Consider the following 25145-nt stretch of genomic DNA (forward strand, 5'->3'; position numbering starts at 1 on the left):
AACCCCAGGAATCATCGATACCGACTAAGTTGGACCAAATTTATGAAGTTATAACTGGGATGAATTAAAGAAGACATTTATAGAATTAGTTGGACTTATAGATTGATTAACACAGAATCATTAATCAGAGAAGCACTGGAACATTGATTATATTCACGTCTAACACTCTACCAAGGACTTATATAACAACTAGATCTATCTCGGGGCCCTGAAAAATATTTAAAACTCATGAAGTGATCACAATAAGTATCAAAATGTCTTGTTGTTCGAAAACTTGATCCGAACCCCCCTTTATTCCCCCGCTCTCTCCCCTTACCTTTGGTTTAATCGGTTGCTTAGTATCATTCCAAGCATCATCTATATTATAGAAATCATCTACGCCATAATTATCCGCACCACCCATATGATTGATCTTCAACTCATTTAGCATATCGTTGGTCAGAGGCATGGGTGCCTTCTTAGAGCGCTTTTGGCGGTTAAGTAGCTGCATAAGAAAAATATAATTAATAGATTCAATGAGAGTAGCACAAGTGCAAATACTCACCACAGTAACACCAAAAATGATAACAAAGATCAGAGAGCCCACGCCAATAACAATTACCACAATCGCCCATTGAGGTAATAGTTGATCCTCTTCGGCAAATTCGACCATAGGTGAAAGGGATTTTGGTATAACTGTAGAGAAGAGAGAAATATAGATTAAGTACATGGAAAATGAAAAGTGTATCTTATTTGAACTCACCGCTAAAGTCTGTGGCCGCCGGATCGATGACATATTTGCCCATTAAGAATGTCTCCTTGATTAGTTTCTCCTCTTTCACTTCGCGATATGGCGCATTACTGCCTGTACTCTCATCCTCATTGTCGGTTTCATTCTCCGTGACGGGTTTGTGTGCCAAGATCATCTCCGGTGGTGGGTGTGTCAAAGCATCGTGGAAGAGTTTCTTGATCTCTAAAGTGTTTACGTCTTCGGTGATGTTCGCAAGTTCGACATAATAATCCACAAGCACGCTACCCTGACTGAAGCTGTCGATACGTACCTTTTTGTACCAGCGCGACAATTGTGGCGCCTTCGAATAGACTTCATTGAGCTGAAAGTGAAATGAGAGTTTAAAACACAGTAAATGTGACGAGGAATGTAAGGAAAACTTACCTCAGCCTCCACTTCATGTGCTAGATTCTTCCACTCGACAGTATTGTGATCCAGTAATTCCGGTTTCCATGCAACGCCGTCTACAATTTTTATCGTTGCCGCCAAATCGCAATCGGACGTGCAGTGTCCGGGTTTGGTGGGACGTGGTGTTGTAGTAGTTGTTGTTGTGGTAGTCGTCGTTGTAGTACTGGTGCTGGTGGATGAAAGTAGATCCTCAAAGTTGATGCTCGCCGTACGGCTCTGCTCCAGCAACTTCTCGATAGAGATGGGAGTTGTGGATGGTGTGGGCCAACCTGTGAACTCGGTGGTTGCACGCGTAGGCGGTCCTTTCTTGATGACCACGGCTGGTGAGTTGCCCGTTTCGCTTGCGGCATCACCACCAGTTGTACGTGGTGTGGTCAAACGTTGTGCGCCAAGGCGTTTATGTACGCCTTTGGGAAAGACTACCTTGAAACCAGAGGCAGCTGTAGTGCTAGAGACCTCGTCGGCTGTTGATGAGGAGCTTGCTTCGGTAGTCGAAGCAGTTGTCATGGCATTATCGACGGTTTTTACTTCGGTCTTTTGTAGTGGTTTCTCTGTGACGGTGCTGGGTTTGTAGTCTTTCGGCAATAGCTGTGAAATATCAATGCTCTCAGGCGCTGGTATTGTGTCCTTCTTACTTGTGGCATCAAGTTTATAACCCGGTGGTAGGAACTTGGATATGTCATCGGCCTTCAACGGTATAATACCACCGCCTAGTTTATCGGTATCATCATCGGGTTTCGCAGGTGGTTTATAACCAGGTGGCAGTAGCTTGCTGATATCATCCAGCACTGCAACGGTGGGTTTTTTAGTTGGTGCTGCGGTAGTGCTGGGTAGCTTGTAACCCGGTGGTAGGAATTTGGAGATATCATCCACAAGAGTTACAGGCGGTTTAGCTGTTGTGACTGCTTTCTCCTTGTAATCTTTCGGCAGCAACTTTTCGAGACTGTCATCGAACTTAATTTTGCTGAAGAGATCTGTGATATCGGCTTTGGTGGTGGCTTCTGTTGTGGTCGGTGGTTTATAACCTTTGGGCAGGAGTCCAGCAAGCGCGACGTCCTGCACAATTACGGCATTGTTTTTAAACGAGCGACTGATCGTGGAGTTACGCGTTGGTTTCTTTACTTCAGGTTCGGCCAACTCTGGTGCCGTGGTGGTTGTAGTAGTAGTGGTTGTTGTAATCTTACGATTCTTATACGATGGACGTGGTTTAAAGCCGACCGGCAGTAGACCAGCCAACTCATCCATTTCACTCTCATCAAAGTGATGCACTTTCACCTTTGAGGCAGCAGTGGTCTTTGGTTGGAACTTACGTATATTTGGTACGAATTTCGAACCTGAGGTAGTAGTGGTGGCCTTCGTCGACACATCCATTTCGGTAATTATCGGGAATTTACCGGAAAGTAAACCACTAGAGAGCTCCGATTGCACGCGATCTAACTTGTCTATGATGCTTTCAGTAGAGGAGATCGCCGACGATGTGCTGGACTTCTCTGTCACATTGGCCAACACTTCTTCACCACTTTCGGAGACTTCCTCTGTTTCCATGTCTTTATTGTTTTTCTTCGCTGTCTTTTGTGCATGTATTTTGCGTTCCAACTCGGAGAGTGTCTGTTTGGTTTCCTCTTGCTCTATAGCGGGGAAGGGTAGGAATCGTGCACCATTTATGCTGCGACTTGTTTGTATGGAGGCGATTACCACATAACTCTCCGTTGTATTACTCATAGCATCATCATTGGTTGTGGAATTATCGGCGGTCTTTTCGATAACTGCAACCTCGGCTGCATTCTCTTCGTCCATTTTAGCCGGTTGCACTTTATTCTCTGTAAAGATGGCTTCTTCATCGCTGGCAAGTGTTGTCGAACGTTGTGTGACCGGTGTCGGATAGGCAGTCGAGCCATTCACTACGCTTTTCGTAGTCACTACAGATATAACCTCGCGATCGATAATATCCTTATCATTTACTGGTTCTTTGCTGACATCCTCCGTTTCATCGAACTCTTCATCCTCTTCCTCGTACTCGTCTTCATCGTAATCAGCGCTACCTTCATAGTTGGCATCTTCGTTGTCTTCCGTGTGCTCTGTTTCCATTGCCTTATGATTAGCAGGCATAGCGGTTGTTGTATCGTGATTTGCAGTCGTGAGTATGTCAGCAGTAGATTCTTCAACTTCCTCATTGCTAACGCTTGTCGGTGGCTGCTCAGTAGTGATCGCAGTTACATCGGCTGTGCTAGAGCTTGCTGTAGTGGACTCACTCACCGCCGTAGTCGAAGACTGATTAGGTTTGATTTCCTTCACAGTGGCCTCAGTTGACTCTTCTTCATCCGCATATTCATACTCATATTCCGAGTTGCGATTTGTGGTGGCATCTACGGATTCGTAATTGGATTCATCACTCGTTTTTTCCTCATTCGTCTGCTCAACTGTGGCGCTTGATTTGTCCTCATCCGACGGTAATGCCGTTGTCTCTTCCACCTCAGCACTGATTGTCGATTGTGTTGTATCTGCAGCTGTCACACTTCCGACAGTTGTCTCTTCGGCTTCATGTAGCTCCAACTTTTCCAGACTTGTCTCCTTTGTGGCGCTCACATCCGCAGGATTACTACTTTCATCCTCGTAATATTCCTCACTATCACTGGTAGGTGTTATGGCTGGAGTCGGTTTCAAAGCAGTCGTGGATTGTTTGAAGAATCCCTCCTTAACTGGCAGCTTGACGCGTCCAGCAGCGAAGGGTCTTTGCACTTTACCCACATTCACGGGTTCGTTAATCTCGCGACTAATGAAAACTGGTCGTCTCGGTTGAAAACTGCTCGACTTATTGCCAGTAACGCGTCCAAATGTGGGACGTTGTGACGTCGCTTCGGGCGTATTATAAGGAGTCGGTTGTTGTTGTGCTTTTAGTGTGTTCTGCTGCGCGCGATTCGCACCGAAGCGGTTGTAACGTTTCGTGCTCGAGGCTGGCGCTTCGGTGGTGGCTGAGGCAGTAGGCGCATTAGCGCTACTGGGTTGGAAGCGATTGCGCGAGTTTTTAAAGGGGGTTTGCGAAAATGCGGATTGACTTGAATTGGGTGAAGAATCGGTATTGTAATTCGTGGCGCTAGCGCCTGCGGCGACGGGACGATTGCGATTAGAACTTGGCACAAAACCACTGCTGCCGAAGGGTCGTTGAAAAGAGCCAGTTAAGCTGTTCGCTGATGGGCGATTGCCGGTGGAGGTACCCTGAAAATGATAAGAAAGTTAGTAAATTCTGAAATTCAAGTGATTGAGTGAGAACGTCGTTGGGATACTGAACTTATGTAACTTAATATGAGTATTATACAATTTTGTTAGGTTAGAAATATTGAGTTCCAAATCTTGATGAGTATTAATGAATGAATATTTTCGTAATTGCTAAATAGATTCCGATATTTTAGTTCGCTATTAAAATCGGGATCGGGATCGTTTCGGGATAGAACAATTTTAATATATTTTTGGGTCTTTTATGAAATGAAATGCGATGCGATGCTGAACGACAATGTGACGGGATTGTGAAGGGATTTTTGGAGGACCACAATACTTCTGGATGTGAAATCACGATCAACCTTATAAACCGACGGGATCGACATATTGAAAATATCATATGGTATACTTTGTTTAATATTATTTTCTTATTTACTTTACAAATCGTGATATTTAATTCGGGATCGAGGTCGAGATTGAAAATGTTATATTTTTTTTGACATTTCCGTAATAACTATGACTGTCTTAGTGCCTTTAACAGTATCAGTTTCAGGACCGGGATCACCAGCATCAAAGTTTCTCAAACCAAAGACCTGCTTACAGTTAAAGATTTACCATCGTGGTAGCTGTGGCTTGTAACATACCACTAAAACTAATTTGTAACAGGTTTAGCAACAGCAGGGTGTGGTATGAATCGTAACCAATATTTGTTGTTAGATATTATATAGCAACGCTCTTTGGTACATATTATACACCATACACTGCTGTTCAATTTGCTGCAGGCCACCGATTCGTAATCAATGTAGAGCAACAGCTCACTTAGTGGCACTACAACTTAAATCAACACACACATACATATATATAAATTTGTAGCTTGTTTTATTATTATTGCCGGCATTATGCAACTCTACGAGCGTGGCATTGTTGTTGACTGATATGCTTAAGCGCGCTCTGACTTGTCATATGGTACACACGGCATATGTATGCATGTACATATGTATATATGAAATTCCTTCCAACAAGTCCATTTCGCGTAGCCATGAAACTATTACTTTTAGTACCTGACTATCTCAGCTCTTTATCGGCTTGCCCTGTATTGCAAGCTTTGGCGCTTATTGAAATACCACATTTTCTGCTGACTAAGCATTGCACCTCTCTATCGTCGGATTTCTTGTGCTGTGCTGCCTTTGACGCACCGCCAAGCGGCTGCAAAATTGGGTGAGTGCTTCGCAATTCGCGATTTTCATGTACATACATTTATGGTAAAAAAGATTATTTTGCGTGTTATTGTTGTTGCTGTTGTTAGTTTAATTAGTGAAAATATTTAAAATTCGATACAAAATATTTTGAACAGCATTTCTGTTGTCTAATTGGCAAAAGGAGGGAGGAGAGTAAGGCTAGGTGTTACTATTTCAGGTATGAGCTGTAGTCTTTTCGACTGAAGAGTTCTTCAGTTGACTTAACTCAAAGAAAGATTGAAAATATTGAAGGAGAGTCGGTTTCGAGGCATATTGCATGGAACTGACCGGATTTGTGAATGAAATTTTGTTTATAATCAACCGAAACCTTACTTAAATACGGAAGTACCTAGCTCCGCCGAATTATCTTAAGTTAAGTTTCGTTAAGTTAAGTTAAAGTAGAATGAAGTTGTATACTCATTTGGGAAATATAAAATAAATAGTAATGTTTAACTGACTTAACTTAACGTACGTTGAACCTTAACTTAACGTAACATAACGTAACTTAGATTGAGTGTTATTTTTTTGTTTAAATACCCTGTTATTAAAAAATACCTTTCTAGTTGTTAAAATTAAGTAACATAACTTTGGTTAAACTTTAACTTAGTTAATTTTTTTATTTTTTATGTTTTAATTAATTATTAAAATGTTCACTCACGGGTACGGGAAGTAGCTTAACTTAACGTAACATAACTTAAATATAGTTTTGATTCGCTTATTTTCTTTATTTATTTAAAATTAATTTTCACTCACCGGCTCATTGAAGTGTGACAAAAATTGTGTCTGCTGATGTGGCACATTCGCGCGTACGGGACTTTGTTGTGAGGGCACAAAACCGCCACCGATCGGACGTATCGCCTTCGAGCGTGTGAAGCCACTGGCTGCGGTGCTGAGACCAGTCGAAGCGGGCGCACCGAAAGGACGCGGTGAAATATCGTAGTAGTCGGGATTGCGGGTTTGCTGGAAGTGGAAAGAAAGAGGAATTTTTGCAAAATTAATCAAAATAATATTTAGGCATAAATGCAGAAAGAATGCAAGTGTTTAAAATGATTTAAATAGACTTTAAAATCAATAAAAATTTCGAAAAAATATTAAAAACAAAAAAATATGTATTTCTGTAATTTGTATGTTGTCTAACAGCTTTTAGTAGGCTAATGTGTATTGTTAATAATTACTTTTTTTTATATTTTATATATAAATATATATCACACCCGCACAACAAAACGTACTCGTTGTTCTGCCCTGTTTACCAGTGGCAGCAGCAGCAACAAAATGCTGCATGTTGCACGTATTGACAACAAACGAGGTGCAACGGACATACCGTTTACTTGTTTCAATCATTTTGTTTCTCCATATTTGGACTACATATGAACTAGTTTTTGTTGCTTTCGTTGGAATTATTAGACAAAATATTTATGTATGTAGTTAGTCTCAATGTTGGTACATGCCCTGTAGGAAATTTTTCAAATAAAATATTTTTTTTAAGTTTTATTTGATTTTGGTGGTAAAATATTATATTAAACAAATTCTTTCTGAAAGGTAAAAAAAAAAGAATATACATAGCCTAGTACCCTATAAAAATATTATATTTTTCTAAAAACGTCGATTTAAAATGTTTGTTTTCACCACATGGCATCCCTACATAAGTTCTCGTTAGTATATTTTCTCGTGTTTCTCGCATTTTTAGTCACACTTTAAGTAATTTAGCGCATTTGTAACGAGTAATTTGTGGCGCCGCTACACAAATTCAGTCAAGTGCTTGCGGATATGAAATCATAAAAGCACAAAAAATATTATATATGTATACATCCATATACAAATAGATATACACACATACATATATAGGAAAATATATGAAAAAAATATGTTCACTTGTTGCTTTTGTTAATTTGAAAGCACCTTCTCGCCTGCTAAGCGGTCCGCTTAAGCTAATTGAGTGCGACAAAATAATTGGTAAGCGCAGTTCTTACTTTGTTATTATTTTAGTTGTTAATTCTATTTACTTTTTTTTTATTAGCAAGTGCGCTTATAACAAATGGTAACTAGAGCGTTGATATGCAGTTTCATGCAAGGAAACTTGGCGAAAATGACAAAGAAGCAAAATAAATCTATATAAATGTTGTAAGTCATGACAAGCAACAGATAATTTTTGCAGAAATAAAATTTCTCTAAAATATTTTTAAACATATGCTACATAATAACATACAATATTATTTATAATTATTTCAAATATTTTTTTTATTAAAAAGACAAGAATTCGATTTTTTTTGAATACAGTGATCCCCGCTTTTTGGAAAAGTGAAAATTCTATTCATTAAAAATTATAAATATAAAATATGATTACTTTTACCAACATTAATCTCTCTCTCTCATTTGACTTTGAAAATTTCCCTTCTACTAAAGGTGTTGTCTGGCAGTGACCTCGACCTTTGCCCTCGCCCATCTACAGCGCTTGTAATTTACTTAATTTATTTATTTACGTTTTTATATTACCGACTATTGTCTCTTGTCGCATTTTCACTAAACGCAATTGAACCTTTCACTTCACTTGATAACGCAATAAAGCAAAACCCACACAAATACATACATACACATACATTTAAAGGTGTATTACTATTTACCGCGTTTCACTTCGCCGCATTTATTAAGTACTACCGCAAAATAACCCATTAAATGTGCGGCAATGAACGAAAGTACGCGACAACAAGGTAAAGTAAGTAAAAATAATGTACAACCGTTAGATAGCAGGTGGATTTGTGGCTGGCGAAAATTGCGATTTCTCAGATCTACTGCCAACATTAAATTTGCGCTGTGAAAATTTCATAAAATCATAATTATTTCCATAAAGTTGGGCGTAGCGTTTACAGGTGACACTTGAATTGATGTGGATGTTGATTCTGCCTTTCTACAGGGCTATTTTCTTCGACTTTATTGTGTATTTAATGAATATAAAATTGTGTATTTGCATTTGTACTTTTTATTTATTTTTATTTTTGGATTTTTTATGCAGTGGCTGGCTTAATACAAACCCTATTGATATGCTTGCTGATACTGGTCACTCCCTTAGGTGTTTTTATTGAGTTTGCCTTTTTTGATGCCGGAGAAATGGATTTTTTAGTATTATTTTGAAAAATAAAACTCTTTATAAGCTGTGGGAAAAGTTATTTGTAAACCACGTAAATGTGCAGAAATTTGGAAAAACGTTTTTAATGTATAAAATTTATTAGGAAAAGTATATTTGCTGCTAATTATACCGTTTTAATATTTAAAATTAAAAATGTATTTAAATTACTTAGTAAAAAAAGTCTTTTATAAACAAATATGAATTTTGAAATATTTAAATAAATATACAACTTTGCTTCCGCCGTTTTCCAATAGATGTCTCTAGGGTCAAGCACTGGTCGATTAAATCGATTAAATCGTTTTATATCGATCTTGGACATTTGTGTCAACATTAACCCAACAAAATATTTGTAGAGATCTGTTAGCATCCCAAACTTATTCTCAACTGAAAATGTCACTTTTTGAGCCGAATTCTCGACATTTGCGGGAAATTTTGCTTTTCTTTTTTAATTCAAAGAAAAGTGCTGCTGAGGTTCATCGACATTTGAACCGTTTTTATAAAAAAAAACTTAAATTTACAAAAAAACAAGTAAGGAAAGGCTAAGTTCGGGTGCAACTGAACATTTTATACTCTCGCAATTTATTGAAGAATTTTAACCAATACATATATGCGGAATAAAGCTCACCGTATTTTTGAAAAACCTATAATTAGGTATATGGGAGCTAGCAGAAGATACTTTTGAAAAAATGAGGTATATGGAAATGTTATGACCCGATTTTAATAGTTTTTGGAATAGAGACACACTATTAGAAGAAAACAATTTCCTTTAAATTAAATTGAGATATCTGAGAGATTTATTTTTATGGTCCGTTTTCAACAATTTTTTCACAAGTGAAGCCAGAGATGATATGCACTAATTGTGTAAAGTTTTATTCCGTTATCTTCATTGGTTCCTTATGTTTACATTATAAAGTGAAGGAATAAGATGGATTTCAAAATTGAGTTATAAGGAAAGTGGTAGTGGTTGTGAACCGATTTCGCCCATTTGTCCGTGTTATCACGGTGTCAAGAAAATATTATATACCGAATTTCATTCGAATCGGTCGAGTAGTTCCTGAGATATGGTTTTTGACCCATAGGTGAGCGATGCCACGCCCATTTTCCATTTTGTAAAAAAATCTGAGTACAGCTGCCTTCTGCTAATTCTTCTGAAAAATTAAGTGTTTCTGACGTTTTTCGTTAGTTAGTTAATCCACTTTTAGTAATTTTCAACCTAACTTTTGTATAGGAGGTGGGCGTGGTTATTATCCGATTTCAACTATTTTCATTGCGTGTGATGGGGTATGTAAGAGAACCGACTGCAGAAAGTTTGGTTTATATAGCTTTATTAGTTTGCGAGTTAAATACAAATAACTGATTTGTGGGCGGGGCCACGCCCACTTCCCCAAAAAAAATACATCCAAATATGCCCCCTCCTAGTGCGATCCTTTATTCCAAATTTTACTTTTATGTCTTCATTTATGGCTTAGTTATGACACTTTATGTGCTTTTGGTTTTCGCCATTTTGTGGGCGTGGCAATGGTCCGATTCTGCCCATTTTCGAACTTGATCTTCTTATGGTGCCAAGGAATATTTGTGCCAAGTTTCGTCAAGATATCTTAATTTTTACTCAAGTTACAGCTTGCACAGGCGGACGGACGGACAGACATCTGAATTTCAAATCTACTCGCCACCCTGATCACTTTGGTATATATGACTCTATATCTAACTCTTTTAGTTTTAGGTGTTACAAACAACCGTTATGTGAACAAAACTCTAATACTCTCTTTAGCAACTTTTGTTGCGCGAGTATAAAAAAGGCGGAAGCAAAGTTGTAGACCTAATTTTTTATTCTTTTAATTTCGTTATTTTAATCTTCTAATTTTTTTAAAAATATTTTATTGAATTCGTCAGCACTGCAGCTATTTAATTATTTTAAAAATTGTATTATTGGGTAAATTTCTTTCCAAGTTTTTTTAGCAATTAATGTTAAACATCGTGGGAAAACTATTTGAAAGCCACCAAAATGTTAATTCAATTAATATAATATTTCAGCAATTTTGTGTTTTGTACTTATTTGTCTTTGTTTTTTTCTTATAATATTAGAGTTTACATTTTTAACATATTATTTGTTTATTTTTAATACATTGAGCATGTCACTAAATAATTTAAAAATATATTTTAATTAAAGAAAGTATTAATGAAAATAAATATTAATAAAAAAAATATTTTGGCAAAGATTTTAAGAATGTTTTTAGCAAATTTAATTTTATTAAAACAAAATTTTTTAGAATATTTTCTTTATAAGAATAAAATCTTGTCGTTAGAAAAATTATTTTTTCTAATATTATGGAGTATAAATTTATAATATTTATTTGATGTTATATTAAAATGTTTTGAATTCACAGCTTTTTAAGTAACTTCTTCATGATTATTATTAATTTTTAATTTATTTATTATTAATTAAAAAGAAATTTATTTTTGATTAGTCACAATTTTTTAGTTAGATAAAAGAACATTTTTATTTGTTTTATAATTTTAACAGTAAAAAGTTAATTTTATTTAGACTTTAAAACGTTTTAATATGATTTTGTTGACGGTTATAATTTTGGGTTAGAAATATAAATTTTTTAAATATTTCTGACAATAAATCCAGAGTTTTATGCTTTTTTTTAATCATTTTATTTATAAAATTAACAAATTATTTTTTTTTTCATATTTACAATTATTAGATAATGAAATTATCTTATGTTGAATGAAAATATATTGATTTTTAATTTAATTTAAAATAATTTACACCAAAATTTACTTTTCACGCTTCCATTTATTACTTAAGAATTACAAAATATGTGTACGGCACGGCACTAGCTTTCCCTTTCAACTCATATTGCTCTATATTATGAAATGCTGCATTAAACCATCACAACACTGAAAGTGCACGTCATTCAATAGATTTGTAACTACGCCCCTATGCTCTGCATGTATAACTAATAGTAATATCTAATCACCCACGCAGCTTCCAATTGAGCACCGCTAATTGCAATCTAAACTGTACTAATCTGCTTACGCTTGGCATAATAGACACTTGCAACAAATGCATACACTCAAAAATGTCTGCAAAGCCTTCAATCAAACTCATATAGCCTTGAAAATCAACTCAACAATGGAAGTCAAAGTTTGTTTGAGTCTCTAACCTTTTTCACATATCATCTGTAGATTAGCTTAGACATATTTTTGAAAGCAGTTGTTGTCAAATTCAATTTAGTATGGATATTTATTTCATATGTTAAAATAATTTATTTGTTGTTGCACTTTGCTTTGTTGTAATGCAAGCCGCGCTCTATATAAACAATATAAGCGCTATTTCTTGTATTGATCTAATCCAAAGCGAGTACGTTTCTTAAGTCTTTTGTTTAACTCGAGTCTATTGCGTTTTGAAAGGGCTTTTACTTTATTATTGGAAAATTTAGTGTATGTATGTAAATATTAATTCAATTACGCTGTGGTTATATAATTTTGCTTTAATGTTCTTCACATTGCGTTCAAATGCAATCACATATGATATATGTATATGTATAAACATACTCAACTATTTTAATATAACTTTTCTGTCACTTTCATTTATTATTGTATTATATTTTTTTGTATATATATTTTGTATTTTTTATTATTTCTTATTTTTTCATATTTATTTACCTTCCATTTAAATGTGATTGCTTTAAGTGTTTCCTAATTGGGGCATTGCACTTTCTAAGCGCATTTTTGGTTTAATGAAATTCCACTTCAAAAATGCGGTCGGCTCATATGCCGCTTTGGTTGTTTGGTTGGAGTAGTAAAGGTGTTGTGTAGTTTTAAAATTTTAATTTGTTTATTAATATGCATACATATACATACGTACTATATGTACAGTGGTGTAACAAAATTGGTAGCATAAGAAAATTTTTGGAGAATACATATATATATCGGATTAATACAAATATATTGAATTTTTAATATACATATATGCTCCCTCTGCTTTACTAATTTCTTAAAGCAATTTAGTTACTAGCTTATGAAGTTTCAAAGAGCTTCGCAACCTGATTATGACAGCTTTTTAGAATAAATTCAGATGTATTACATATAGACTTCAAGGTCCTTGTTTCCAATTTAAAACAAATAATTGAATTAATAATAACTGGACATTAAAAAAATACAAGGAATTTTATAATTTAAAAGTGAAGGATTGCAAATCTAATATTTTTATACTCTCGCAACAAATTTGCTAAAGAGAGTATTATGGTTTTGTTCACATAACGGTTGTTTGTAAGCCCTAAAACTAAAAGAGTCAGATATAGGGTTATATATGTATACCAAGTGATCTGGGTGACGAGTCTGTCCATCCGTCCGTGCAAGCAGTAGCTTGAGTAAAAATTGAGATATCTTGATCAAACTTGGTACACGTATTTCTTGGTACCATAAGACGATTAAGTTCGAAGATGGCGATGCAAAATGCGAAATCGGACCACTGCCATGTCAACAAAATGGCGATAACCGAAAACCTATAAAGAGCTATAACTAAGCCATAAATTAAGCTATGAAAAAATTTGGTACAAAAGAACGTACTAGGAAGAGGCATATTTCGATGTAATTTTTTGGGAAAGTGGGCGTGACCCCGCCCTTAATAAAATTTTTGTACATATGTATCTCGTAAACTACTAAAGCTATATCAACAAAACTTTCAGGAGTTGTTTTCTTCAGGCAATTCCTTATACATAAAAATGGAGGAAATCGGATTATAACTACACCCACATCCCATACAAAGGATATGTTGAAATCTACAAAATATGATTTAATTCATTAAAGAAAACAACTAGAAATCTTAAATTTCAATTAAAATTTTAAATGGGTCTGGCTCCGCCCACTTATCAGTCAAAAACCATAGCTCCGAAACTACTCGACAAATTTCAAAGAAATTCGGTTCATAATATATTCCTGGTTTCCCAATGATATGTTATGAAAATCTTTAGATCTTTTAGTTTTAGGTATTACATACAACCGTTATGTGAACATACATAACTATTATACTCCCTTAGTAATTTTGTTGAGAGAGTATAAAATTAAAATATATGTATTACTATTCCAACGTTAAATTTTTCTAATCACGACTGTACACTTGTATATACTAATCTGTTTGTTAATAAAATATTGTTTCTGCAGAAAATTAAAAAAGTACACTTATGCTATCCCAGCTATTTTCTTCGATATTTCCCCGATTGGTAAACAATATAAAAAAACGTAATCATTAACACACTCAAAAGACGCTGAAGCGTCAAAGTAAATGTGCTACCAAGTTAAGCGTCTGTCAGTCAGAGCAGACCGCCTGCTAGCGCGTGCTTCAGCTGAGTCACGCATGTGCATAAAGACAAAATATGTAAATATATCTACGTCTATGCCAGTGTAAATAATATAAATATATATATATCTACATAACTAAAAGTCTGTTGGTCTACTCCAAACAGTGGTCCGCGCATGCGCCATTCGGCGTTGGTGCGTGTCTGCAATGCATTTTTTCTCCAACTCACACAACAAATTACGTTTTGAATTCGAAATTCCGTTATAAGCCAAACAGTTAGCCAGCGTAGTCGCGCAGTCCAAGTGAGTGGCCATATTAGCTGCGCCGGCGTGCGTTCATTATTGGTTCATTGGCTATGCGCTAATAAATACATATACATGTAGATATGTATGTGTGTGGCTTCGTTTATTTGTTGGACTTTCACTATTTGGCCAATTTCGTTTTTAGTTCATTTCGATTGCATTTTAGCTGATTCAATATTTTCCTTAATATTTTTTTGTATATTTTTACCTTTTCTTATGTTTACTGCAATGCATTTGTCGTTGTTGTGATTTTTTTCTTCTCTTTCTTTCATTGAAGTGTCGATGTGGCAAGTTCGTATCCACTTGCAACTCAAATTTCAATTATTTCGTTAATTTCTGATTTTTTATTTGAGACGGTGTCTATATTATGTGTGTCGGCAATCAGTTTTGATTGATTTTGATTTATTTCCTAATTGATTGTAATGCATCTCCATCATCGTTTATTCATGGAGTTTCGTTGTGCAGCGGAAGTAGGTAGTGATTGGCTTTAATTTTAGCGTTAAAAAACTGTTTTTTTTTTTATTTTTTAAATGTCTTAATTTCGAAACATAAATAAATAAATCAAAATTAAGAAAATTACTTTTTGATTGTCACAATCTGGTTATCATTATATGAAGTGAGTAAAATATTATAACCGAAATAATGTCTATAAAATCATTAAAAGGTTTTAAAAGTAAAATATAGTAAAATATATGTGTTTTTATACCTGTCCCAAAAATTAAAATTTGTCCCAAAAAATTATATAGTTATGTTAACGTCCATAAATTACTAATTTAATACTTAGAATTCTTGCTTTTATAAGTACAAATATATTTTTTATGCTTGTCCCAAAAAATAAAATTTTCCCAAAGAATTGTATACCCACGATGACGTCATAAACGCATTACTATACTTGCTTTTATATATCTATTCATAATACAGATTCCCTAATTCTATTTTTACTAGAAGTCTGAACTGTCCCAAATTTCAATTTTATAATTTTTAAGAATTTATCAGTACCAAAAACTTGTGTACCCATGATGACGTCATGAAGGGCTAATACTTTTACTTAGAATACTTTGTTTTATATGTGCAAATATATTTTTTTACTTGTCTAAAAAATTAAAATCTGTCCCAAATAAATGTATACTCATGATTACGCCAAAATAAGAACACGCATTACTTAAAATACTTAATTTATACAATTTTTATATACATATATTTTTACGAAGATCTCTAGATTCCATTTCTGTCCCAAATTTACATTTTATATTTTTTTTAGAAAAATGTGTTTCAACTATGCTTAATATTTATGCTAAAAGTACAGTAATTGGTGAATAATATTGTTTTTGAACACAATTTATTAAACATATTTAATAGTAATGTCCGAAAAATTAATTTTGACAATATAAATTGTGTCCCACAATTTTTTATACTCATGATGGCGTTACATACGACTAAATATTTACTTAGAATGCTTTTTCTATGTAACTCTTCATAATAGCGGATTTTTTACTTTTTATCAGTAAAAGTCTGGTTTGTCCCAAAATTTGATTTTCAAAAATTTACAATAGAATTTGTCGAAAAACATTTATTTTTGAGACTAAGAGTACAATAATGAATGCTTTTAAATGTTTGGTGATGTATAACTTGTCCAGCGCTACAAAATTTGCGTCCCAAAACTTTAAATATATAACTACATAATGACTTAAAATTATCTTATATCTAGCTGTAACTTTAAAATCTTTCGCAAAAATGCTTGAACACATGCTTAGAGGCGTAAAAAGGACTTGTATTTAAAACAAAATTTGCAGAACCAATAGTTCTGGGCTGTCCCAAAATAAAATTTCTTAAATTCTGCAACAAAATTTGTATCAGAAAGTTGAGTTTCATTATGAGTACATATTGTTACAATTATTATTTTTGTGAAATATTATTTGTCCCAAAAATTGTACGTCCCCGAATTTGTAATACTAATTTTTATTATATATTTAGCATGTTTAGCCTGTCTAAAATTTTTTGATCTCATGATAATATCTTAAAAACACGACTCACTGCACCACGAGCGCTCATAAATGCCATATTTCCTCAAATACCCAAACATATGTATGACCCACGTGTCCCAAACTTTGCCCCATCTCCAAATAAGGGTTATGTTATGACTCACCGAAATTTGCGCACCAAACGGCGAATACGCCACCGACGTGGCTGGCTGTTGTGACTGTTGCTGCTTGCCGTCATTGCTGATGAATAGCAGCTGCTCCTGATATGAACCCGGCTGGGTGTAAGCACCGTTGGACAACGCATTGCTGCCACCGCGTGACGCTGTCAAATAAGCCGCCTGCGCCGGCTGACGATTCGACTGAAAAGAAGCGGATGGCACAAAGCGTGTCTGTGGGTTGGGTGCGGCGAAATAGTAGCCCGATGTATCTGCAAATTGTAATTGAAAAACAAATAAAGATGAAATTAGAAATAAAAAACCATACAATTTAGTGAAAATGTAAATATGTAAGCAAATAGAAAATGAATTAAAAGTTAAACAATGGTGTAAACAAATGGTGATTTGTCTAAAGAGAAAGAAATGGATTACGGATGAAAATATATTTGTTTTTGTAAAGGCAGCAAAAAAAATACGAATATATGGTGTTGGTCATCATAATTAAAAGGTAATATTTGCGTAAGGTTATCTAATTTTTTTGTTTATCTTTAGTTGTATATGCAGACACTTTATGCTGATGTAGCTATGTGTATACACAAATACAGTTTTGAAGAGTCATTAGAAAGCGTTGACCGTTGTTTAACGAACATTTCATATTTATATCACACATTTTCTGATCTCTATCGTTTTGTTTTTATTAGAAAATCTGAAAATAATTACAGCTTTCTTTGCATTAGTAGGCAAAATTTATTATTGTCCAAATATTAAGTTATAAAGTCTCATTAAAGACTTCATTTTAAAGGAAATAAATAAACGAAAAGCAATTCGTAGCACATACAATGTTAGACATATAACATAAATTTTTTCACTGATTTTATTGAAATTATTTTTTTAACATATGACATTTCTTCTTAAAGAATATTTTCAGTTGTATACATTAAATAGCTTTTTTAGTTTCTTTTTATAATTCTCGCAGAAATTATATTTTTAATCATATGACAACTGTTACCAAAAATATTTTAAATTAAACTTTCAAAAATATTTTCTGTTTGATTATATATTTTATATTATATTATATTATTTTATTTTATTTTCTTTTTTTTATTCTATTAATTTTTTTATTTTATTTTATTATTTATTTTTATTTTTTTTTATAAATCAATTTATAAATCAAGTCAATGGTTGCAATTATTCCACATAACAATTTAGTGCCTTTGACAATCACAACAATGTCAAGGCAATGTCATTCTAGTGCCAAAGCATTCAGCTAATGAAAAATTGGCAGAAGTTCACCACTTAAGAGCGTTATTATAAATAAATAAATAAATGAATGCAAAATAAGTTCAAGCACACGATACATGCTCGAGTTTTTTGGCAACAGACGTCAAACAGTAATGTGGTATCCAAAAACACCTCTGAGACCTCTAGCATAATTGACATATCACCTTCACATTTTTTTTCAATTATTAAATTTTATTTTTCTGTCTCAAATTGATTTTAATATTATTTCAACAAAATATAATTTTTTTTAATTAACAAAAAGAGTAAATTTATTTTAATAAAATATAATTTCAATATTTATTCAAAAAGTGTATTCCCTCGCAATTTGTTATACGGGACCCGTCGCAGACCCTGGTAGTTGTCGGTCAGCACAGGTACGGCAGAAACGAAAGAACGATTTGATCTACCTTCTTTGATTAGAGTCTTTAATCAGCAAACGATTTGAAAAAACTCCTGCCAAACGAAGAAGGCAACCCCCCCTAAAACCCCAACATTGAATTATAATGTAACCAATAGCAAGATTCGAACCTACGCGCACTTGTGAACGAACATTTCGCTTTAGACAATTATTGGCGATGCGTTAGCACGCTCGACCAACACTGGTCAATCCGTATCTGTGCTACTGCGTTATTTCACCTATATGCTAACAATCAGCTCAGTGTGGTAAGTTCTTTGTGAAAAAAATTTCTATTCACCACGAATTTTCTTTTGTAGTGTTTTTAGCTAAAATTCAAGATAATGTGTTGAATTGCAAAAAGAATATCAGTATAGTGAGGTGAACTTTTCAATTAATTCTGAGCTTGTATATTTCTAATATTTTGTTCTTCAAGCCGTTGCACACGCTCTGTACTCGGGAGGTTTTGAAATTTTGTTCAGTAAGCAATTTCGAGCACTCGTTACTCGACTCTCTGGCACGATGAGATTGCAATGAGAATGACTTGCAAGACGATTTTCAGTTTCAGATTAAGATTCTCCATCACGAAGTCTTTTCGATACCCTCACCTGGGAACTATTCCCAGAAAGTTGAGATTCGAGCAATAAATATAGCCTATGTTACTCGGGGTGAATGTAGCTTTCTAATGGTGAAAGAATTTTTGAAATCGACACAGTAGTTTTCGAGTTTTCGAGTTTATTCAATACAAACATACATACAAATATTTCCTCTTTATAATAGTAGTATAGATATAGATAGAATATAGCAGTTTGAGTGAATCAGTTGATTACCTACGTCACTATGTCCGACTGCCTAACTACTAAGTCAGTGACTTATGTACATGTGGGCATACGATTTCATTGCTTGGCTGACTAACTAATTTACGAAGCGCCTGTGTGACTTACAAGTGTGGCAAATTGCTTTCTACCTACATACCGACACATAGAACATAATTGCAACAGGATAAATATAATATTTATTTTTAGACCTCATAACTATATTATTATAAGCATACATATATATAATTTTTAATTAAAATAATGCATTGCTTGCACATTTTTGCACACATTTTTCGCGCTTCGTTACAGTCTCTCAGCTCATTTGGCGCAAGTTGTGTGCTGTTGTTTCGCACGTAACTGGGATAACTTCATTAGAAGCGGTTGCAATGTGTAATGCAAAGTGATGTGATGCTATGCTTGGTGATCATAGTTGCTCATAGCATGCATTTTAATTAAAAGTATAAAGGAATATTCATTGAAGTTGCCGCCAATTATAAGAAAGATATGTGTTTCTCTATAGTTCTCTGGCTTGGTTTGGTGCTTCAGTCGAGAAATAAATGAAGATTTTTTAAAAGAAATATATGAGGATTATCGAAAATGGTTTTCACATTGGATAAAACTTCTTGAGCTCACTTGATCTCGCTTTCAACATCAACTACGTACATTAACTTCAACACATATAACGAGTAACATGTTGTAGGTTAAGAGCTTCGAACAGACACTCTCTTCGAATTGAATTTTGGTATTCGCCGACGAAGTATATTTTATCCGTAAATCGGAATACCATACGTTCTACGGAAAATTTCGGATGTCTAGGCGTGATCTCGATCGTTCAGCTCTGACTATACTAAGTATTCAACAAAAGTTAGAATTACTATTTATAAGGACATCATCCAGCGAAAACAACTGTCAATATTGTGAAAATTCTCCCTTAGGCAGCGAGCTCTGGGGACTTCGCCTTTCAGAAATCGATTACTACGACGAAAGTAAGTGGCCGAACCTGGGAAAACTCGTACAAAATATGTATTTCTAATAACTTCAAGTGAATGGCAAGATGCTGGTAATCTTTGCAAAGTCGGAAAAACTTCAAACATGAGGCTTCTGCGCACTCCTCGAGCACTTAAGGCCACTAAAAAACAATGGACCTACATCATAACTTCATTTGACAAAGCAAATTTGCTTAAGTTGAAATTTTTGCAAACATCTTCACTAAGCCGTTGTGGAATCTGCACTACAGCTCTTACTCAACTCCTGCGCTACGCCTTTCGAGCATCTTCTTCATATTCAAACGCGTTTCTAATCTTTATTCTGTCACACCTTATTAGGCTTTTCGTGTAAAAATTTATGTCTTTTGCTGTGCTGTATGCAATTCTCAAGAGGGTTTTGCTGGTCCTTTGTTTTAGCAACCGTGCCAACCGCTTGCGAACGTCTGCTGCAATGCCATCTATGGACCTGTCTTCTGCAATTGCAGTGTGTCGCAGCGCATCTAACTCGTAGGTCGTCTATCGTGTCTCATCAGCATATTGCAGCTTCTTGCAGTGTTTTTATGTTTTTCTTTTGTTTCTTGTGCCTATCTTTTACAAAGCATTCTGGCTTTTGAAGATTTTGCCCTCTTGCTTGACTGTCTTCTTGTCGGAATGCATCTTTTCCGTTTGCCCGCTTCGTGCGGCTCGTTTGCCTTGATGCACGCGCTCCAAGAAGACGCTCTAACATATTACAGACATGTGTACGCTTGGTTATCCCGTCATCTTCCACTCGTTTCTTGGTTGTTGTTACGGCTGTTTTGCGACTCTATCGCTGTTTGTTCATTGTTCATTTGGTTGGTAAATCCATAGCTGGTGCCGGTATGTTTTCTCATTACCAATGAATTTCTCGCAATGCTTCATTTTTTGTTTTATTTTTATACCTTGGTACAATAGGTGGGGTAGTTTATACATGTTAACGGGGTCTGGAGCACAATAAGTACTTTTTGTTGTTGTAGCCACAAAAATAATTTTCTCAATATTTTTTTCGGCTTTTATATCCAATTATAAGAACTATTGTGTAAAAGAACTCGCTGAGTAATATAAGTTAGTGGAAAAGGTGATCAGAAACGTTTGTACCAGGTATTTGTTCCTTGAATAAACTTAGGATTATAGACCTTGTTTGTAAAATATGTACGGAACAACATCAGCTTAAGCAGTCTTGCACATCCTTGGAGCCTGAGTAATAAAACTATTTGACACATTTCCACGAGTCGATGGTTTTGTTTTTAAGAGAGCTGGACCGTGTATCAAATATATGCGATGGATCAATTTCTCGTGCCAATTATCAGCTTGGTTGGTTCTTAAATATAAGATGCTTGAATATTGACTTCTCTTAGAGAGATAGGCAATCAACTAATATTGGACTCACATAAGTAGGTCCAAGGTTTCCAGGATTCTCTTATTCAAAGGAAATGTCTGAAGTAAAATACAGCGTTCGTCGTCTGTGAAGATAAACGCGGACCATTCAATATATGGAGTTCTGGAAGTCATCGTAAGTCCTTCTCTTTGAATGATCTTCCTTCCTCTAATGGTACTCTGGTATACCATTTTTGATTCCAACCGCAATTGACTCTCCTTTAATCTTTGTACTTGTTTTTATTTTTGTTTTTTGTTTATGTCATTGCAGCTTCTAATCAACCGACATGAATTTTTCGCTTTTTTCCACCTTTTTCCATATCTCTCCGTTTTTCGCAGTATATTGTGCGCCACGTCTATTGCCTTACTATGCCAGCTCCCCTCGTACCTGCATAGTCTTATTTTTTGTGCACCTCTTTCTAACCCGTGTTCAGCCTTTGTTTTTTCCTGTTGCCTCTTCTTAGCGATTGACAGCGCTCACAATCGAATGCAACAAGTGGAAATGCCAGCCAACAATGTGCTATGTGCACAGCTATGGCTTGACAGGGCTTGCAATGTGCAACAGCCGCCACTGCCTTCCTCACTACCACCAACAACATCACCACCGCCGCCACCAGCATCACCACCATCATCATCGGCAGCATCATCATCACCACCACCATCAGAAGCATTGTAGCTGGCTTCATTGTGGACGGACACACCTGGAAGATATTTGATATTTGAAAAGCGTGTGCAAAAAGCTAAATAACTTGACTTCGCTCCAAACTAAGCGCAATAAAAAATTAAATTCTTTGTTGTTATTGGCAGTTTTTCTATTTATTTGCCGTATTATTATTGTTAAACATTGCACCAGTCGAATGTCATAAGTCATTGTATTTGTGGAGCAACAGCAACAACAGTTTTTTTCTGAATTTTTTTTTTGGTTTTGAGATAAGTTCCATATTATTTTTATGCTTATTACTAGGTGTGCTCGCAATTATATTCTCAGTGGCTTAGGTTTTACATCACGTTTTTGTATTATTATTGTTGTTGTTTTGTTAAAGTTTTTTATTGATTTTTGGTTTGGTTTAGTCTGTGTAACGAACTAGTATTCCTGAATGGGTATTCATAAATTTTTATATATATGTTCATGAGATCGTCAACACTAAGCAGAATTTTAAAGAATTTTGGAGCCTTTTTTTATTTTTGGATCAAGCAGAGAGCGAGAGAGATCAATAACTATAAATATGAAGTTTTGACAAAGTTTTCTTTATTTATCGAAAAATCGATGGTGAAGAGATAGTTCATTCGAAATTTTTCTTCTTGGTTTGAAAGAGATTTCTTCCTTATAATCTTCAGCTCCTGAGATACAATAGATATATTAATGTCGTGGAATAAATTGCGATCTATGGTCTAACCGCAAGTTTTGGAATCTTAAAATATTTTTACTCTTATAGGATGGTTCCAATCAAAAGGCTTGATCTATTACAATCGGCGTAGTGATTTCCATTTCTTTAGCCATCTCATTTCCTTCTATCATTTTGTGTACAGGGATCCTAACAAGATGAACAAGATTCACTGCGGCTATGTTCTAAAACTATTGTCAATAGTAAAATATCTTGTAAGATGCCATCTTTAAAGATCTCAATACGTCCCTTATGATACTGCTCTCTATAATAGCATAAGCACATTTTTTATGACAAAAAACCCACTTGAAAGAGGCTCGGAAAGTTATTAATGTAAACTGAGAGTCTGGTTCCTCTATTGTATGTATGTGATTGGCGTTGCAACCGTTTAGCCGGTTATAGCCGAATCGACGATAGTGCGCCACCTCTCTCTCTCCTTCGCAGTTCGGCGCCAGTTGGAGATCCCAAGTGTAACCAGGTCGCTCTCCACCTGGTCCCTCCAACGGAGTGGAGGCCTTCCCCTTCCTCGGCTTCCTCCGGCGGGTATTGCATCGAACACTTTCAGGGCTGGAGTGTTTTCGTCCATTCGGACAACATGACCTAGCCAGCGTAGCCGCTGTCTTTTTATTCGCTGAACTATGTCAATGTATAACTCGTACAGCTCATCGTTCCATCGTCTGCGGTATTCGCCGTTGCCAATGTTCTGAGGACCATAAATCTTACGCAAAATTTTCCTCTCGAAAACTCCTAGTGTCGTCTCATCTGATGTTGACATCGTCCAAGCTTCTGCACCGTAAAGCAGGACGGGAATGATAAGCGACTTGTAGAGCTTGATTTTGGTTCGTCGAGAGAGGACTTTACTGTTCAATTGCCTACTCAGTCCAAAGTAGCACCTGTTGGCAAGAGTTATTCTGCGCTGGATTTCGATGCTGACATTGTTCGTGTTGTTGATGCTGGTTCCCAGGTATACGAAATTATCTACGACCTCGAAGTTATGACTGTCAACAGTGACGTGGGAGCCAAGACGCGAATGCGCCGACTGTTTGTTTGATAACAGGAGATATTTCGTCTTGTCCTCATTCACCTCCAGACCCATTCGCTTCGCCTCCTTATCCATGCGGGAAAAAGCAGAACAAACGGCGCGGTTGTTGCTTCCGATGATATCAATATTATCGGCGTACGCCAGGAGCTGTACACTCTTGTAGACGATTGTACCTTCTCTGTTTAGCTCTGCAGCTCTTATAATTTTTTCCAGCATCAGGTTAAAGAAGTCGCACGATAGTGAGTCACCTTGTCTGAAACCTCGTTTGGTATCGAACGGCTCGGAGAGGTCCTTCCCAATCATGACGGAGCTTTTGGTGTTGCTCAACGTCAATTTACACAGTCGTATTAGTTTTGCGGGGATACCAAATTCAGACATCGCGGCGTAAAGGCAGCTCCTTTTCGTGCTGTCGAAAGCAGCTTTAAAATCGACAAAAAGGTGGTGTGTGTCGATCCTCTTTTCACGGGTCTTCTCCAATATTTGGCGCATGGTGAATATCTGGTCAGTTGTCGATTTTCCAGGTCTAAAGCCACACTGATAAGGTCCAATCAGTTTGTTGACGGTGGGCTTTAGTCTTTCACACAGTACGCTCGATAGAACCTTGTATGCGATATAATAGGAACCTTGTATGCGATAGGAGGCTGATCCCACGGTAATTGGCGCAGATTGTGGGATCTCCCTTTTTATGGATTGGGCAGAGCACACTGAGATTCCAATCGTCAGGCATGCTTTCTTCCGACCATATTCTGCAAAGAAGCTGATGCATGCACCTTATCAGTTCTTCGCCGCCGTATTTGAATAGTTCTGCCGGTAATCTATCGGCCCCCGCTGCTTTGTTGTTCTTCAAGCGGGTAATTGCTATTCGAATTTCTTCATGGTCGGGTAATGGAACATCTGTTCCATCGTCATCGATTGGGGGATCGGGTTCGCCATCTCCTGGTGTTGTACTCTCACTGCCATTCAGCAGGTCGGAGAAGTGTTCCCTCCATAATCCCAGTATGCCCTGGACATCGGTTACCAGATTACCACCTTGGTCTCTACATGAGGATGCTCCGGTCTTGAAACCTTCGTTAAGTCGCTTCATTTTTTCATAAAATTTTCGAGCATTCCCTCTGTCTGCCAGCTTCTCAAGCACTTCGTACTCGCTTCCCTCTTCAGCTCTCGGTATCTATCCCATCCCGCACGTGTAGTGGTCGTTTGCAACGTTGCGAGGTTTTCTCTCCGCTGCGAGACGGCACTCCTCATCGTACCAGCTTGTTTTTTGTCGTTGCCGAAAACCAATTGTTTCGACTGCAGCGGTACGCAGTGAGTTTGAGATGCCGTTCCACAGTTCCCTTAT

At 36.0% G+C, this 25145-nt stretch overlaps 1 protein-coding gene and 1 long non-coding RNA gene across 7 annotated transcripts in view; one reads left to right on the forward strand and one right to left on the reverse strand.

The window, feature by feature from the left end:
- LOC105210743 (uncharacterized) overlaps window positions 1-25145 on the reverse strand; it is a 102590-nt gene that overhangs the window by 1334 nt on the left and 76111 nt on the right. For all 6 annotated transcript variants that reach the window (XM_011181882.3, XM_011181881.3, XM_011181880.3 and 3 more), the window contains exons 3-8: window positions 16515-16777; window positions 6385-6591; window positions 1154-4393; window positions 743-1091; window positions 545-675; window positions 317-484 (exon numbers count right to left, since the gene is read on the reverse strand). In XM_011181882.3, coding sequence (XP_011180184.1) covers window positions 317-484; window positions 545-675; window positions 743-1091; window positions 1154-4393; window positions 6385-6591; window positions 16515-16777 — 4358 coding nt within the window. The remainder of the gene's footprint in view (window positions 1-316; window positions 485-544; window positions 676-742; window positions 1092-1153; window positions 4394-6384; window positions 6592-16514; window positions 16778-25145) is intronic.
- LOC128922854 (uncharacterized) overlaps window positions 17978-25145 on the forward strand; it is a 65614-nt gene continuing 58446 nt past the window's right edge. The window contains exon 1 of the long non-coding RNA XR_008472051.1: window positions 17978-18449. This is a non-coding gene — a long non-coding RNA (uncharacterized LOC128922854). The remainder of the gene's footprint in view (window positions 18450-25145) is intronic.

This window comes from Zeugodacus cucurbitae, chromosome 6 (assembly GCF_028554725.1).
Source record: "Zeugodacus cucurbitae isolate PBARC_wt_2022May chromosome 6, idZeuCucr1.2, whole genome shotgun sequence".
NCBI lineage: Eukaryota > Metazoa > Arthropoda > Insecta > Diptera > Tephritidae > Zeugodacus > Zeugodacus cucurbitae.